The following is a 16,197-nucleotide window of genomic DNA, read 5'->3' as shown; positions in this document are numbered from 1 at the left end:
CTCTCAACCACTGCACCACCAGGGAAGCCCTCTTAGGGATCGTTTTAACGTTTTACAATAAAAATATACTACTGGAAAAAAATTTTCAAGAAAAAAATCTGGGCCTCGAACACAGAGAGGCGGGATTGCAGAGGAGCGTCAGAGAAGCCTACGCTTCCCAGGAGGCTCTGCGCTGACTGCCCCAGGCCTCCCGACAGGCTCCGCGCGCTTTACGCGCCAGCTTTGGCCTTAGCCCGCGAGCAACGGGGTCGCGACGGACAATGGAAAGCCGCAACGGGGAAGCCGTCGACAAGCGCCGCGTGCACCTGCGCCCTGTTACGCTGCGCGATCCCGCCCCCGTCTTGCTGCACCTCCTGCCCTGCGAGGTTTTGGTTAACCGGCCCGCCCCCGTGGGGCTCTTCTTTACCCCGGCCATCCGCCAGGGTCCCGACGGTGAGCGCTCTCGGCTGGACTACGGCTCCCGGCAGCCCCCGCGCCGGCGCCGCGCTCTCCTCCGCGAGGAGCGGCGCTAGGGCTCCCGGGGATCGTGGTCCACCGAAGGTGGCGGGAGGGCGGCTACCGGGCTTGCTCCGCTAGGCCTGGATCAGACCCTCACTGGGGCCCTGCGCCTGCCTCCTCCAGGACTGGAAGTGTCGTTCCGGGGCCGCAGTCTACGCGGCGAGGAGGTGGTGGTGCCGCCCGGCCTCGTGGGATATGTGATGATAGAAGAGAAGGGAGAGGTGTTGCTGGGGCAGCAGGACTTCTCGGAGGGTTTGGCGGATGACGAGCAAGAGGAGCGGGAACTGGTGGAGCCCCCGGAGGCGCTGGAGCGCGACTTCGTGAGCACGGGGTATAGGGTCGCAAGGGAGCGCGGGTGGGAGCGGCGGCCCCGATGCTGAGCCGAGGCCCCTTCCCCAGGACAGCTTTATCGGAGCCACAGCCAGTTTCAGTAGCTTCACCCTGTGGGGCTTGGAGACTATCCCCGGTCCCGATGCCAAAGTGCGTGGGGCCCTAACCTGGCCCAGCCTCGCTGCAGCGGTGAGTACATGGATGGGCCCCCTCCCTCCCAGACTCCATCCAACCCCCACCCCCCAGTTGTCCAGAATCTTGCCCCTGAGTCAATCTGGGGGCTTCGGGGCTGGGGAGAACAATGGGGCAGACGGAACCTGGGTCTGACTGGAGGATTAGACTGGGTAGGGGCAGCATGGCTTCCCCACCACTCTTCTCTGGCCTTCTAGAAGGGCTATGATTTTGAGCAGCTGGGTCTCTCCCTTGAGGATCTGGGCCACCCAGTCACTGTACTGCAGAAATACAATAGTAGAGGTGATTCCTGTTGCAGATTCACGCACAGGTACCCGAGGACTGAGAACCAGAGCTTGAAATTTAAAGCCACCGATCCCTTCACCCCAATAAACCTTCTTCACTTTGGAGCCTGATTCCATCACCCCAATAAAGGAGCTCTTCACAGAACACCTGTAAGTTTGCCAGCACCTTGGGAGGCAGCACTGCCCCTTTTCCGACAAGGACCTTTCACAGCTCTGACCTATAGAAACAATTTATTGCCAGGGGGCAGTGGGGCAAGAGAGGCCAGAATTCTGCAGCCAGTTCCCACTCCACCCCACCCCACCCCCAGCTCCTACTTTACAAAAGAAATTTGTACAGCCACCAGTCCTCTATACAAGCCACCCGCACCCCCCATCTCACTGTACACAGCTGCCTGGCTCCCTCTGGTCCCTGGTTCACAGCAGGCCTGGGCCTGCAGCCAGCTGACCCTGGAGTTGACCTGAGCCCGCCTTGGCGCTGGGCACCAGCAGGCCTTTACCAGGCCCGTCCTCTCCTTGTGGAGTTGTCCTCAGCCCTGTCTCCCTTGGCACGCCTCTTGGAGACCCCAGTGGGGGAGGGATGGGCTGTCAGCCCCAGTCCTGCTGGCTTTGCTGGCATTGCCACGGGCAGTGCCTGGTCACCACTTTCCCCTCTTGCTCCAGTCCTTGGGAGTGAAGTGCAGACACTTGGAGTCGATCCGAAGAAGCCGCTTGAGCATAGCCCGTTCGTGCCCATCCACGATGTCCTCCGACAGTGTGAGGATATACTGGCCCTGGACAGGAGATGGGGCCAGGCAGGTCAGCCCACGTGGGGCCTGCTCTCCGCACCCCTACACACACCTGTCTCCCCCTGCCTGCCTCCCTACCTTGTAGTAGTTGATGAGGTTGAGGTACTGTAGAGTGGAGATGACATCCTCCTTCTTGATGCTGGTAATTTCACTGATCTCACTGTGGGAGGGCAAAGATCAGGTCCCCTGGGGGCCTACATCTCCGCCCCAGGCCCCCAGTAGCCCAAAGAGTGAGAAAGCCCGGGAACAGACAGGTCATGCCATGCACCCCCGGGTCGGCAGGGCCAGGCTCACTTGATGGTGATCTGCGGCCTCTCCCCGCTCTCTGACTTCAGCCCCATCAAGATCTCCAGAATGGTCTGGGACCAGTAGCTTCGGTAAGATAGGAGGCCGAGATCCGAGAGGGGCTTCTCAGGGGTCCCCGTTTTCCCTTCCACTTTGGAGAGTTCATAGCCTAAAGCAATGGAGCGGGAGGGGGTGGGAAAGCAATCACAGCATTACGCAGCCGTCGTTTCAGGATGCACCTTGCAGAGGGAGACTGCGTGGCTCCCATCCTGGGCCTGCCATGTGGTAGTTCTGTTTCCTTGTAAAGGACTAGTGAGCACACTGTTCACCTGTGTGCTGAGGGCACTGAGGGAAGTAGCTACAATCAACTAGAAGCCAGTGAGGGCTTAGAGGTGGGATGTGGGGAGTGCAGAGAAAATGGTTTGTGGAAAGTAAACACCTCCAACTTTCCTCAGTCATACCAGACTCTCTGCGCCTGGATATGTGAGGAGAGAAGAGGGGAAAACCCCACCTCTGGTCCAGGCCTGAGGATGCTTGCATTCTCAGTCAAATCAGCCTCCCAGCTGTGACCTGCGAAGCATCAGCTGCTCTAAGACCAGGCTGGCCTGACTGGATGGCTGGGAGGAAGCAAGGAGAAGGGCGCCAAAGCACTTCCCAAATCAGAGGGATGCCATTCCTCAGCAGTAGCTACCTCTCCAGTGGCTCTCTCCCTCCCACTCTGACTGCTCTGCCCTCCTCTACCCTGCTGACCACTGGGCACTGGCAGGCAGTTCCTGGTGAGACCCTCAGGCCCTGCAAAACCCTGAGTGGTTTCACATCTCTTGGACAGTATTCATTTCCCCATCAGGGCCCTGAGATGTCTCCACTACTTTTAGAAGCCCTTCTTTACCCTCAGTCATAACGAGTCTTGTGTTGGATTGTAGCCCTTTCTGCTTTCCCCCTTGATTCATCTTTATCAGCCAGTCTGACCCTCTTGCCCAACTTCCTGTGACTTCCACCAAGCAGCCCGGTGGGGAGGACAGAGAGGCTTGTGCTTTGGAGGAAGGAAACATGGAAGAGGGAAGGGGCACACTTGAGTCCTTACTCAACTTTGGGGGGAGTGCATGCAGAGTCCTGACAGATCAACTGGAGGCCACACTTGTCTCCTCAGCTGCAGGAACTCCCAGCCCCTCCCAGTGAACACCGACCCACCCTCTGGAGCTGCCTGGAATGGTGCTTCTAGTGTCCTGTCTGCTCCTGCCGGGCACAACTGAGCACATTTCCTTGGTGACCCCGCACACATCCCATCGGCACTGAGGTCTGAGCTCCAAGGCCTAGACTGACTTTCAGCAACCTGTTCTTCAGGCAGCAGGTTTCCTGAGGATGTGACCCCATCTTGGCATCTTTCTATACCAATAAAATTTCTCAGAACATGATGGTGATCAAGTCAAGCCTCCAAGTCTTCACCAGACAGCTAAGCCTCCCTCCTTATCTCCCGGGTCAGAGCTTGGTTATCCCAAGGGTGCAGTGAGTGGTGAGTTGAATGGAATGAGGGGAAGAGGCTGGGAAGCAAGAGGGGGCCTTGGGGCTAATGAAGAGTTCATGTCTGATGAGGGGCAGAGGCCAGGTCCCCGTGAGTCACGTTTGACGTGACATCTGCTGTCCCCAAGGCTCAGGGAACAAGTAGGGAAATGAACCACGGGTCCTTGCCCAGGAACGCGTATAACCGCACGGGACCAGACGGCTGAGCAGGACTGGCTCACTCAGCTTCTGCCCATGCCCTGGGCTGGAGCAGACAAGTCAGATTTGGGAAGAGTTGAGTGGTACTTAGAACCTTGGCCAAGGAACTATGAGGGGCTGAAAACCTAGTCCAGGCGAACAGGGCAGTCACCCCAGAACGGAGAGAACCTTGGGAGTCTCATCTTTATTTCTAGCCAGTTCCCCTGGTGACTAGACTCACAGCCAGGGCTGAGAACACAGCATCCCGACATGTCTGTGTGCAGCATCTGTGCGTGAGACAGCGATGGGGCCTGGGCCTCCCAGGACCTGCCCCCCAGCCCCCGGCCAGCAGCACAGGTACTCACTGAACTCGATCAGCAGTTTGCCGTAGCCACGGCGCTGGTAGGGAGGCAGGGTCAGGATGCAGGCCACGTTGTAGTCTTCTGTGGATTCCTTTTCCTGGAAAAGAGGGGCAGGTGAGTGTGAGGGAAGGGGCCTAGCTCAGGGCAGGACTGAGGAAGAGCCTGGATGAGCACCCACCTTGGAGAAGTAGCCCACGATGTGGAAGCCCTTGCAGTCATACTCCGTCATGACGTAGAAGAGGAAAGGGTCTGTGTCATAGTACAGTGTCTTGTGGTCGAGGAAACACTTAGCCAGAAGACACAGGTTCTGGGAGTAACTCTGCAAACGAAAAGGTCTGTCACCACCCTGGGTACCCAGCCTTGAGCATGGCCGTTGGGCCACGGTCAGCCTGAAGCTCCTTTGTCCCCCAGGCTGACAGGTGAGGATCCTTCCTCCCTGGGGCCTGACCCAGTGCATCGGTCAGTCTGTCCGGTGCACGGGCCCTTCTTAGTGTCCAGGGGCCCATGTTTCAGCTCTGTGATGGTGTTCGAGCGTCCGCCTCCCAGTGAGCTGGGCAGGTCTGCCCCTGCTCCCCATAGCCCCATCTAACTCTGGCCTAGAAGCCTCCACTGCCCTCTGCCACAGTTACCAGTCAACAAACTGATGTGTCCCCACGAAGAAAGACTGACCAAGGATTATGAGAAAAGCTCTGCCTGTATGACAGTCTTAGGAAACTGGTTGTCAAAAAAACAACACTCTGCAACCCAGTCACACCTCTTGAGAACTGATCTGCTCTTCTACAACAGGGGTAAAGAATTCTGGAATTTGACAAAATAACTGCCTCAAGGGCTGCCCCAGCAAAATCATTAATCTTGCTACTTTACTCCTATTCTCACAACTTTCCTGCATTTCAGGTTTGGCTTTTTAAGCACCTGCTGGGCAGGGCCGTTTGGGCACCTAAGCCCACACTTAATACAGTTAACAGTGGTTAAAGCAGCATCTTCCTCTCAAGTCCCCCCAGCACCCAAGCAAGAGCTGTCCCCCGCCAGTCTAGGTGACTGCCTCTCCCTCCCCGCCCTCCAGGCCCCAAGGATGAGGCATTTCACTTTTAAAGGTCCCTCCAGGTTATGCCCTTCTTCCTCCCCACAGCCAGACTAAGGCAGGTTGGAAGCCCCAAATCTGTAGTGTCCCCACTTCCCAGCTGACCTCAATCCCACCACCTGAGCTCTGTCCTATGTAAGAGAGCCTTGCCTCACCTTGTCTGCCCTCCAGCCAGAAGAAAGGATCTTCGCCTTTTACACTGTCTCTGCGCATTTTTTTGCATTTCACAGATAATGCATTTTTTTTTTTTTTACAAATTGAAGGTTTGTGGCAACCCTGCAGTGAGTATCGGTGCCATTTTTCCAAAAGCATTTGCTCACTTCATGTCTGTGTCACATTTTCATAATTCTTGCAATAATATTACAAGCTTTTTCATTATATTTGTTACAGTGACCAGTGACTCTCAATGTTACCACTGTCATTGTTTTTTTAGACACAATGCTACTGCACGCTTAATAAGACTATGGCATGGCATAAATGTAACTTTAATATGCTCAGGGAAACCAAAAAAATTGGTGTGACCGCTTTATTTTGATCTTCACCTGACTGTAGTGGTCTGAAACTGAACCCGCAGTATCTCTGGGGTCAGCATCCATTCCTGCCCTTCGGAACCCACTGCTTGTGTCACGGCTCAAAGGTTACCTCCTCTGTGAAGCTTTGCTGTCCACCTCTTCTGGATCCTGATAACCCACCCTTTGTGTTTCATGACACGTTATCACACTGGGATCTATGCAGCCATTAGCATGTCTGTTTTCCCCTGTGAGCTCGAAGCAGAGATTTTGTCTAGTTCACCTTGTACAATATCTCCCACCACCTGCCCTACACAGGAATGCAGTAAACAGGGCGAACAGATTTGTTAGCCAGAATGGTCAGCGTTTTCCTGAGCTGGAAGAAGCTGCTCGATTGATTCCCTCACACTCCCAGCGACAAGGACTCCCCGCTGCCCCTCAGCCACTGACCTTGTTCTTACGTCCATCGATCTCAAAGAAGGAGATGGTGCCCTTTCGGTAAATCTCGTTGCCTGGAGGATGTCGCAGGTCACACTTGGTCTGAGGAAGAGAGGAGAATTAGGGGCGGGGTGGGGGGGTTCTAGGAGGGTAGCCTCCTGGGACCCCTCATACCAAGTGACGCTGCAGACACTTGAGGCTTCGGCCGTACTTGAGGCAGAACTCGCAGAGGTAGAGGACGGGCAGCGTGGTGAGCTCCTGTGGGTATGGGGAGAAGTACCAGGGCTTGAGGCGGTGCCGGCCCAGCTCGATGCACTCGATGTTCTTCATCCGGGTGACGATGTCGTCGTGGCTCCGGTCAGACACCAGGCTCCCAGTCATGCGAGGAGCTGACGGTATTCCATCTGAGCTGTCCTGCGAGTCCTGCCCAAGGCCGGTGGAAGACACCAGGTTATAGGAGACAATTCAAGCAGGGCACTTTACAGCTCACAGCCTTTCCACAGGTTTCCTTGTTCAAACCTAACAGCAAACCTATTGGGGGAGGTACTAAAATCCCCACTTTCCAGTTAAAGAAACCAAGACTTGGAAAGTTTTCATTTGGAATGTAGAAAAGATCACCCAATGCCTGATCTGAACCAGCTCCGCCTCACTCCTAGTCCCACCAACACCATCTCTGCTCAGCGCCCCTTGTTCATTTTTAAACTAGTCGCTAAAGTCTCTGCCCTGCCTATGTCCCCTCCTTTTCACCCAGCTTCCCTCTTCCTCAGACCTACCTCATCAGTGCCCAAGCAATTCGATTTTCGTTTCCGTCCTGGCTGAGCTGCCACTGCCCTACGGGCTGATCCATTCTGCAGATGAGAAAGTAGAAATAGAAGACATAGCTGTGAAATGAGCCCGAAAAGGGCTACCAGAGGTTAGAAGAAGGGAAGGGAAGAAGAGATGGTTTGGGGGACTCACCTGGGGAAAAACTGAGGCTGGGGCTGTCTCGCTGGGCACTGGGGTCGCTGGTGAAACCACCTCCACCTTCCGTTTCTGCAGAGAGAAACCAGGACAGGTGGGTCAGAAGGTAGAGAAGGTGGGACCTGAGAGGAAAGCAAGGTCCCTGGAATTGCTGAGGGTACCGTTGAGCGGTGGTTGGGCTGCAGGCAGGAGCTGGAGGAGAGCGGCTGGTCGGGCTCGCCACCGGGAATGGCCTCCCGCTCCTTGGGCAGGTTGAAGCGGAGTGTGATCTGGACCGGGATTGGCAAGGTCTTCCCGCTGGCCTGGGCGGAGGCCGGCTGTAGAGATAGGTCCAGGGTCTTCCTCTGGGGCGGGGTTGGTGGTGGGATCAGGAAGGGGAGTAGGGCCCCCTCAGCATGGAGTGATCAAACCCCACCCTCTGCCCTTTCAAGGACACAGGAACAGCCACTGGACTCTGGAAACTACATCTGCAATTTGGCCCCCATCCTTCGCAAACTGAAGCCAGGGTGGGAAGGCACAGCCTCCAGCCCATCCAGGAGCCACTGAGGCCAAGAGATTTGAAAAGTAGGAGACAGGAGAGAGGAGGTGAAGCAGGGGACCTACTCACCACCTCTCTCTCTGGAGAGCCGGGGCGGGACCCAGGAAGTCCGTTCTTGGTGGGGGTCTTGGCCTCTTTCTTGGGGAACTGGATCTTCTTTAGGTCCAGCCGCTCGTGGGTCACCCATTCATCCAGGCGTTTGTTGACTGCAGCAGTGGGGATGGCTCAGGAAGGAGTGCCAGAGGCTGCCCCGCAACCCTGCGGCCCCACCTCATCCCGGCCCAGAACTCACAGTCAATGTAATGGACGTAGAAAAGCTTCCGGCCACTCATGTCCTTCACGCTCAGTATCTCAGCCAGGGCTGTGGGAACAGCAGAGGCAAGGGCCTTAGACAGACCAGGCCATGAGGCTCCACCCTCCTACGACCTGAACTCCACTACGAGGCCCGATTCCTAAGCCCCAGCACTTGGTACCGCTCGCTCAAGCCCCCGTTAGTCACCAAGCGCTATCCCCTCTCCAAGCCCTGCCCGGTCCTTCACAAACGGCTAAAAGCCACGCCCCTCCTGAGTATCTGCGCCCCGCCCGCTCCAGGATTCTAGAGGCCCCACCCCCTCCCCTGGGTTCGGTTGACTCTCCCCCGCCCCTCGCCCTCAGGTTCCTTAGCCCCGCCCCCCGACGTCACTCACGCCACTCATCTTCGTTGTCTTGGTTCCGCCGCAGGACGGGCAGGCGGCAGCCCTCGATTATCTCCCCCTGGGGAGACAGCGCGGCGCCAGGGTCGGCTACTGGGGGGCCTCGGGCTCTACCCACCTCCCCTGGCTCCCTCCGCCCCGCCCCGGGCACCGGACTCACCACCTCCGCCATCTTCCCTCCCTCCACTGCCACTTCCGGCCCCTCTGGGAGACGTCACTTCCGGGACTGAACACGTTGTAGGCCCGGGCCTCCCCGAAGCAGCTTTACGAGAGGACCCTTGAGAGACATCGCCGCCCAGCTTGTTGACGGAGCCGGCCCGTTTGGCTGCTGGGGGAATGGTGTGTTTTAAGTCTCAGGCCAGGTCCTGGGTGGAATCCCCACAACGTGCGCAACGATTGGAGGAAAACTGAGTCCGTCACGTGACGCTCACTGGGTGCGACGCCGGTCACGTGGGACTGGTGTTAGTGCTTTGAGGGCGGCTGGGCTGGGGCGTCTCCTACTGGCGTAACGATGCGTCGCGGGGAGTGAACTGCGCGTGCTCGGCCGGGAGTTGGGGGGCGGGTCTGGAGAAGTGGCCGGGGCTTGCAGGACTAAACGCGTCACTGAATTGTGGACTTCATTCCTTCGGGCTGGGAGTCACGGAAGGTTTATGGGTTTGTTGTTTTGTATAACAGGTTGCTAATTATAAGAGTAATTACAACGTTTTTCATTTATACATTCAACAAGTGCTTAGTTATCGCCTACCATGTGCCAGGCACTATTCTAGGAGCCTGGAATACTTCAGTGAATAAAATAATCTCCTCCTGGAGCTTGCATTCTTGGAGGTTGGGAAGAAAAAAAGAGGGGTATAGATAACAAACAGTAAATATATTTTAAAAATAAATTACCTAGTCTATTAAAGAGTGATAATAAGTGTTTTGGGAAACCAAAAAAAAAAAAAAAAAAAAACGCTGCAAGGTGAAGGAAGTGGGCAGGTAGGCAAACTGTGGCCTGCAGGCCAAATCCAACCCTCTGCTAGTTTTCCTACAGCCAGTGGGCTAAGAATGGTTTTTATATTTTTTAAAGCTTGGGGAAATACCAAAAGAATATTTCATGACACATGAAAATTATGAAATACAAATTTCAGGGTCTGTAAACAATGTTTTGTTGGAGCATAGCCACACTCATTCATTGACGTCTTGTCTGTGACTCCATCCACATTAAAACTGAATAATTGGAACTTCCCTGGTGGCGCAGTGGTTAAGAAGCCGCCTGTCAATGCAGGGGACATGGGTTCCAGCCCTGGTCCGGGAGGGTCCCACGTGCCTCGGAACAACTAACCCCGTGCGGCACAACTACTGAGCCTGCACTCTAGAGCCCACGCACCTAGAGCCCGTGATCTGCAACAAGAGAAGCCACCGCAATGAGAAGCCTGCGCGTAGCCCCCACTCGCTGCAACTAGAGAAAGCCTGCGTGCGCAACGAAGACCCAACGGAACTATAAATAAACAAACAAATAAATAAAATGGATAACTGGGACTCCCCTGGTGGTCCAGTGGTAAAGAATCCGCCTTACAATGCAGGGGATGCGGGTTCGATCCCTGGTCAGGGAACTAAGATCCCACATACTGTGGGGAAACTAAGCCCTCATGTCACAACTACTGAGTTTGCGTGCCTCAACTAGAGCCTGTGAGCTGCAAACTACAGAGTCCATGTGCTCTGGAACCTGTGCACCACAACTAGAGAAGAGAAAAAAAACCCTGCATACCACAACTAGAAGACTGTGCGCCGCAAGGAAAGATCCTGCATGCTGCAACTAAGACCCAATGTGGCCAAATAAATATTTAAAAAAAGAAAAGAAGAAGGAAGGAACATGGACTTCTGTTTTCCAAATGTATGTGCTACACTTGTGCTTAAAAGATCCAGATCCATCAAAATGCTGGCTGAATTCAAGGTGGGGATAAACAAGCATTTCCTCTAAACTGCACTAATGATCTGTCCGTGACCTCGAGGGCTGATGATGTTTCTTCTGGGTAAGAGCTCTCGGGCTGGGGTGTTTTTCAGCACAGAGTTGTCATTGCAGGTGGGCTGTGACCAGGCCATGGGCATGTGACCATGGCCTTTGTGGAACATTCCCTGTCACAGTGTCATGGAAGCAATAACTTGTTCCCGGGAAAGACCCCAAGCCAGGAAAGGGGCTGGAAGCTGAGCCCCACTGGGCTCAACAGCTCACTCATTTGGGAAAGCGGACTTGTGCTCTCCTTTATATCTCAGGGGATCTAAAGGAAAACAAGTACCCAAGACAAAAGTCAAATATTCAGAATGACACCTTTTTGGCCCAGTGAAGGCTTAAAAAAAAAATTCAAGAACACAATTCATTTTCATCATCTCTGGCTTTCAGAGAGGGCTTTTTAAAAAGTGTATTTGCTGTACCCATTAAAATCATTTTCTACAAACAGTTATCATGAGCTGCACTTTCTGGGGTGGGACAGGTGAATGCTGATGTGGGGATGGGGGGAACAAGGGCAGCAGGGGTCTGTCATAGAAGGGGGTCGTGGCTGTGGGAGAGAAGGTTCTATAGCGTAAACCTCATCCTACCAGCCAAGGGGACTTTTATTCTAAGAGAAGTGCATGAGGAATGGTTGCCAGTGTTGTTCTAGATTGACAAGGTGTTAATTTCTCGGTAGGTTGTAACTTTTAAAATAAAAAATTATTTGTGTTTAAAAAAAAACCCAAGGGCTTCCCTGGTGGCGCAGTGGTTGAGAGTCTGCCTGCCGATGCAGGGGACACGGGTTTGAGCCCTGGTCTGGGAGGATCCCACATGCCGCGGAGCAACTGGGCCCGTGAGCCACAACTACTGAGCCTGCGCATCTGGAGCCTGTGCTCCGTAACAAGAGAGGCCGCGACAGTGAGAGGCCCGCGCTCCCCGCAACTAAAGAAAGCTCTCGCACAGAAACGAAGACCCAACACAGCCAAAAATAAATAAATAAAATTTAAAAAAAAATCAAAGTGGGGGTAAAGACTGCTTGGCAGAGAGTCCTGGCTGCAGGCCCAGGTCTGGGAATCCTTAGCATGGATGGCAGCAAGGGCAGGAGAATGCCCGCTGGGCTAGGTAGTTGGCTGGTCCTCCCGGGCTTCAGGGGGAACTCTCACAGAGGTGGGGGTGAGAGAAAGCCAGACTCTGTAGGGGTCGAAGAACTGGAAGCAGCACAAATACACAATTCTTTATGGTAGTGTGAGTTTGCATGAAAAGTTAAAATGACTCTTAGAGGAAAACCTAGGCAGAACACTCTATGACATAAATCACAGCAAGATCCTTTTTGACCCACCTCCTAGAGAAATGGAAATAATAATAAACAAATGGGATCTAATGAAACTTAAAAGCTTTTGCACAGCAAAGGAAACCATAAACAAGACGAAAAGACAACCCTCAGAATGGGAGAAATATAGTTGCAAATAAAGCAACTGACAAAGGATTAATCTCCAAAATTTACAAACAGCTCATGCAGCTCAATATCAAAAAGCAAACAACCCAATCCAAAAATGGACAGAAGACCTAAATAGACATTTCTCCAAAGAAGATATACAGATTGCCAACAAACACATGAAAGAATGCTCAACATCATTAATCATTAGAGAAATGCAAATCGAAAACTACAATGAGATATCATCTCACACCAGTCAGAATGGCCATTATCAAAAAATCTAGAAACAATAAATGCTGGAGAGGGTGTGGAGAAAAGGGAACCCTCTTGCACTGTTGGTGGGAATGTAAATCGATACAGCCACTATGGAGAACAGTATGGAGGTTCCTTAAAAAACTAAAACTAGAACTACCATACAACCCAGCAATCCCACTACTGGGCATATACCCTGAGAAAACCATAATTCAAAAAGAGTCACATACCACAATGCTCATTGCAGCTCTATTTACAATAGCCAGGACATGGAAGCAACGTAAGTGTCCATCGACAGATGAATGGATAAAGAAGATGTGGCACATATATACAATGGAATATTACTCAGCCATATAAAGAAACGAAATTGAGTTATTTGTAGTGAGGTGGATGGACCTAGAGTCTGTCATGCAGAGTGAAGTAAATCAGAAAGAGAAAAATACCGTATCCTAACACATACATATGGACTCTAAAAAGCAAACAAAAAAAATGGTCATGAAGAACCTAGGGGCAAGGTGGGAATAAAGACGCAGACCTACTAGAGAATGGACTTGAGGTTACGGGGAGGGGGAAGGGTAAGCTGGGACAAAGTGAGAGTGTGGCATGGACATACATACGCTACCAAATGTAAAATAGATAGCTAGTGGGATGCTGCCGCATAGCACAGGGAGATCAGCTCAGTGCTTTGTGACCACCTAGAGGGGTGGGATAGGGAGGGTGGGAGGGAGATGCAAGAGGGAGGAGATATGGGGATATATGTATATGTATAGCTGATTCACTTTGTTATAAAGTAGAAACTAACACACCATTGTAAAGCAGTTATACTCCAATAAAGACGTTAAAAAAGAAAATAAAAATTTGGGGTGGGGGGGGCCAAACCTCGCAGCTTCTGGGATCCTAGTTCCCAGATGAGGGATTGAACCCAGACCGCTGCCGTGGAAGCACCATGTCCTAACCACTAGACCACCAGGGAATTCCAGCTTTTTTTTTTTTTTTTTTTTTTTTTTAAGGAGAGTGATTGGAGGGGAACCAGGGGGGGCTGCAAGGATGATGAAGGACATTTCTATAAGACGTGCATCAGTTGGACATTCTTGGTTGTAAATAACAGAAAACAAAGAATAAACTCCAAATAAACTGGAGTTCTTACCTCCCTGGAGCTGGAGCAGCTCCAAAGCTGGTCAACTCTGTGGCTCAAAGATGGCACCTTTATCCACCAGCTCAGTTGGTTGGCTTTGTTTTCAAGGGGATTCCCCTTAGGGTGGCCCAGTGCCCGCTGCAGCCGCTGGGCCACACGCTTCTGCTTTCAAAACTGCTGTTTCCAGGCATAAACGCCTTCTTGGTATTTCTCAGGAAATTTGTGTTTTGCTGAATCTTGAGTAGGGCTGATTTCATGGGTGTAAGACCAGTGCAGTTGCACAGCGCCCAGAGCTTAGAATGATCCTGCACTTAGTTTAATGCTCCATTGTTGACATCTTAAAAATTCTTAATTTTTGAACACGGGGCCCTGCATATTCATTTTGCACCAGGCCCCATAAATTTCATGGCTGGGCCTGATCCTGAAAAAAATCAAGAAAAAAAGGATTATAATTCTCCCTCAACAGTTAAGGCTTAGCAATCCACGTGGAGACGTTACTGCTTCAAAAGAACTCACTGATGTCAGGTTAAAAGCAGAAGCAGAAATAGGACTATGAAAGCCAGAAGTCATCGTGATGAAATTAGTCTTGCTTCTTGTAGCTCTTACCATTTTGTAAGTGTAGGTTTGTGGCCCTGATAACAGTGTCAGTCTTTTTTTTTTTAAGTTATGGTAAAATATACATAACATAAAATTTACCATTTTAGGGCTTCCGTGGTGGCGCAGCGGTTGAGAGTCCGCCTGACGATGCAGGGGACGCGGGTTCGTGCCCCGGTCCGGGAAGATCCCACGTGCAGCGGAGCGGCTGGGCCCGTGAGCCATGGCCGCGGAGCCTGTGCGTCGCAACGGGAGAGGCCACAACAGTGAGAGGCCTGCGTACCGCAAAAAAACGAGCTCAGGGCTCCCACTGATTCTTCATTATGGTGAGTCGTATAATTATTTCATTATATATTACAATGTAATAATAACAGAAATAAAGTGCACAACATATGTAATGCGCTTGAATCATCCTGAAACCACCCTCCCCGCCCCATCTGTGGAAAAACTGTCTTCCACGAAACAGGTCCCTGGTGACAAAAAGGTTGGGGACCCCTGCTTTAAGAGGAGGAAAAAAAAAAGTTGTGAAAATTATGTAATACTCCAACAGGAACCCAGAAACTGATCTGAAATCTAAATAAACAGTATTGATTTCAACAGCAAGACCAAAATCAGGACTAGCAGATAAAATATTTTCCTCATTAAGAAAGGAGATGAGGGACTTCCCTGGCGGTCCATTGGTTAGGGCTCCGAGCTTCCACTGCAGGGGGCAGGGGTTCGATCCCTGGTTGTCGGGGAAGATCAATGCAAATTGCATGGCCAAAAAAAAAAAAAAACCAAAGATGAGGAGATGAGCTTTTACAAAGGAACATATACACCCAAGTTGTTGAAGATGCTTGTGGACACCCTTTTGACTAAGGTAAATGCAAAATGAAACGAAGGTTTTTACATCTGGTCTAGTTGTTATGAAACAGTTACCAAGAGTATCAGGGCAATAAATGCTTTGTATGTTTTACATTGTCATTTTAAGAATGATAACTTCTAAATATTAAATATTTCTAATATTATTTCTCAGTCATTGACTTTGGCATTTAATATGTGTTTATTTCCCTTCTTTTTTCTTTTTAAAGGTGACCTTTTTTTCAAATAAATTTATTTATTTATTTATTTAGGTCGCGTTGGGTCTTGGTTGCTGCATGCAGGCTTTCTCTAGTTGCAGCGAGCGGGGGCTACTCTTTGTTGCGGTGCGCGGGCTTCTCACTGCTGTGGCTTCTCTTGTTGCGGAGCACAGCCTCTAGGCCCGCGAGCTCAGTAGCTGTGGCTCAGGGGCTCTAGAGTACAGGCTCAGTAATTGTGGCGCACGGGCTTATTTGCTCCACGGTATGTGGGCTCTTCCCGGACCAAGGCTCAAACCTGTGTCCCCCTGAATTGGTAGGTGGATTCTTAACCACTGTGCCACCAGGGAAGTCCTATTTCCCTTCTTTTATTCCTTTGTATTGTCAGGTGTCTGAATCAGGTCGAGATTATTTTTACTTATGGACATATATAGTCTTATGGTATATTGGTTCATAATAATAAATGTTTCAATTATTATTACATCCTTTTTTTAAATAGAAACCTAAGAAACTTTTAGTACAAGCTTATTCCATGTTTATGTTCAGTCATTTTTATTAAAAAACATATAAAGATTTGGGAAAAATACAAAATAACTTATAGGTTTGGCAGGATCATCCATGGGGAGGGAAGGGGAGAAAGAGAGAGGGAGGGAGGGAGGGAGAGGGAGAGAGAACGCGCCCCCTCGAGGCTGGAGAGGGCAAGGACTGTTGTCTTTCAAACCATGTAGAGGAGGCGTTGCCTTCCCCCACCAAGCCCTCTCTCAGGCTGCCCACTGCTCTTCCTGTCTGCCTCTCCATCATGCTTTCTCAGTTCAGATACCTCTTCCTCCAGGAAGGCCTCTGGACCTCACAGCCCAGGTTGCTTGTCAACCAATGACATCTGCTTCCCTCCCGGCTTCCTCAAACTCAGGTCCCATGGGGCCAGGGACTGTTTCTGCACCATCCATCCCAATTTCCCCAGTGCCAAAAAAGGTGCCTGCACAAAAGACGCTCTCAGTGAACATTTGCTGGAGGAATGAATCTGACCCCACAGTCACCCTGTGAATGGGTTAGGTGCTGTACCCATTTGACAGGTGAACCACAAAAGCTCAGAAATCTGAGGACT

The 16,197-nt window shown here is 51.6% G+C and overlaps 2 protein-coding genes across 10 annotated transcripts; one reads left to right on the top strand and one right to left on the bottom strand.

The window, feature by feature from the left end:
* The first annotated feature begins 143 nt into the window (after nt 1-143).
* Nucleotides 144-1,449, top strand: RNASEH2C (ribonuclease H2 subunit C). Its single transcript, XM_059070030.2, has 4 exons — nt 144-432; nt 622-818; nt 898-1,017; nt 1,319-1,449. The coding sequence occupies exons 1-4, from the start codon at nt 261-263 to the stop codon at nt 1,343-1,345; spliced, it is 516 nt and encodes a 171-aa protein (XP_058926013.1). The 5' UTR covers nt 144-260; the 3' UTR covers nt 1,346-1,449.
* A 69-nt stretch (nt 1,450-1,518) lies between these two features.
* KAT5 (lysine acetyltransferase 5) lies at nt 1,519-9,151 on the bottom strand. 9 transcript variants are annotated; one of them, XM_059070003.2, is made up of 14 exons: nt 8,813-9,151; nt 8,647-8,713; nt 8,253-8,321; nt 8,030-8,166; nt 7,584-7,739; nt 7,420-7,494; nt 7,236-7,310; nt 6,637-6,885; nt 6,475-6,564; nt 4,613-4,753; nt 4,438-4,531; nt 2,384-2,543; nt 2,168-2,249; nt 1,519-2,074 (listed from the first exon to the last, which is right to left on the bottom strand). In XM_059070003.2, exons 1-14 carry the CDS (start codon nt 8,822-8,824, stop codon nt 1,940-1,942), a joined length of 1,542 nt encoding a protein of 513 aa, XP_058925986.1. In that variant the 5' UTR covers nt 8,825-9,151; the 3' UTR covers nt 1,519-1,939. The 9 variants fall into 9 exon arrangements, with proteins under 9 accessions (XP_058925986.1, XP_058925985.1, XP_066893671.1 ...); XM_059070002.2 differs by having other exon boundaries at nt 7,584-7,766; nt 8,813-9,090; XM_067037570.1 differs by lacking the exon at nt 2,384-2,543 and having other exon boundaries at nt 7,584-7,766; nt 8,813-9,090.
* Nucleotides 9,152-16,197: the final 7,046 nt, after the last annotated feature.

Source organism: Kogia breviceps, chromosome 7, assembly GCF_026419965.1.
Source record: "Kogia breviceps isolate mKogBre1 chromosome 7, mKogBre1 haplotype 1, whole genome shotgun sequence".
Lineage (NCBI taxonomy): Eukaryota > Metazoa > Chordata > Mammalia > Artiodactyla > Physeteridae > Kogia > Kogia breviceps.
The sequence above is the reverse complement of the archived record's forward strand: the minus strand, read 5'-3'. Positions and strand labels throughout refer to the sequence as shown.

Coding starts and splice junctions, on each gene's coding strand:
- KAT5 (XM_059070001.2), bottom strand. CDS start 8,824: ATGGCGGAGGTGGTGAGTCCGGTGCCCGGGGCGGGGCGGAGGGAGCCA. Junction 7,740..8,029: donor GCTCTCCAGAGAGAGAGGTG/GTGAGTAGGTCC, acceptor CTATCTCTACAG/CCGGCCTCCGCCCAGGCCAG. Junction 2,250..2,383: donor AGGCCGCAGATCACCATCAA/GTGAGCCTGGCC, acceptor GCCCTCCCACAG/TGAGATCAGTGAAATTACCA.
- RNASEH2C (XM_059070030.2), top strand. CDS start 261: ATGGAAAGCCGCAACGGGGAAGCCGTCGACAAGCGCCGCGTGCACCTG. Junction 433..621: donor CATCCGCCAGGGTCCCGACG/GTGAGCGCTCTC, acceptor TGCCTCCTCCAG/GACTGGAAGTGTCGTTCCGG. Junction 1,018..1,318: donor GGCCCAGCCTCGCTGCAGCG/GTGAGTACATGG, acceptor TTCCTGTTGCAG/ATTCACGCACAGGTACCCGA.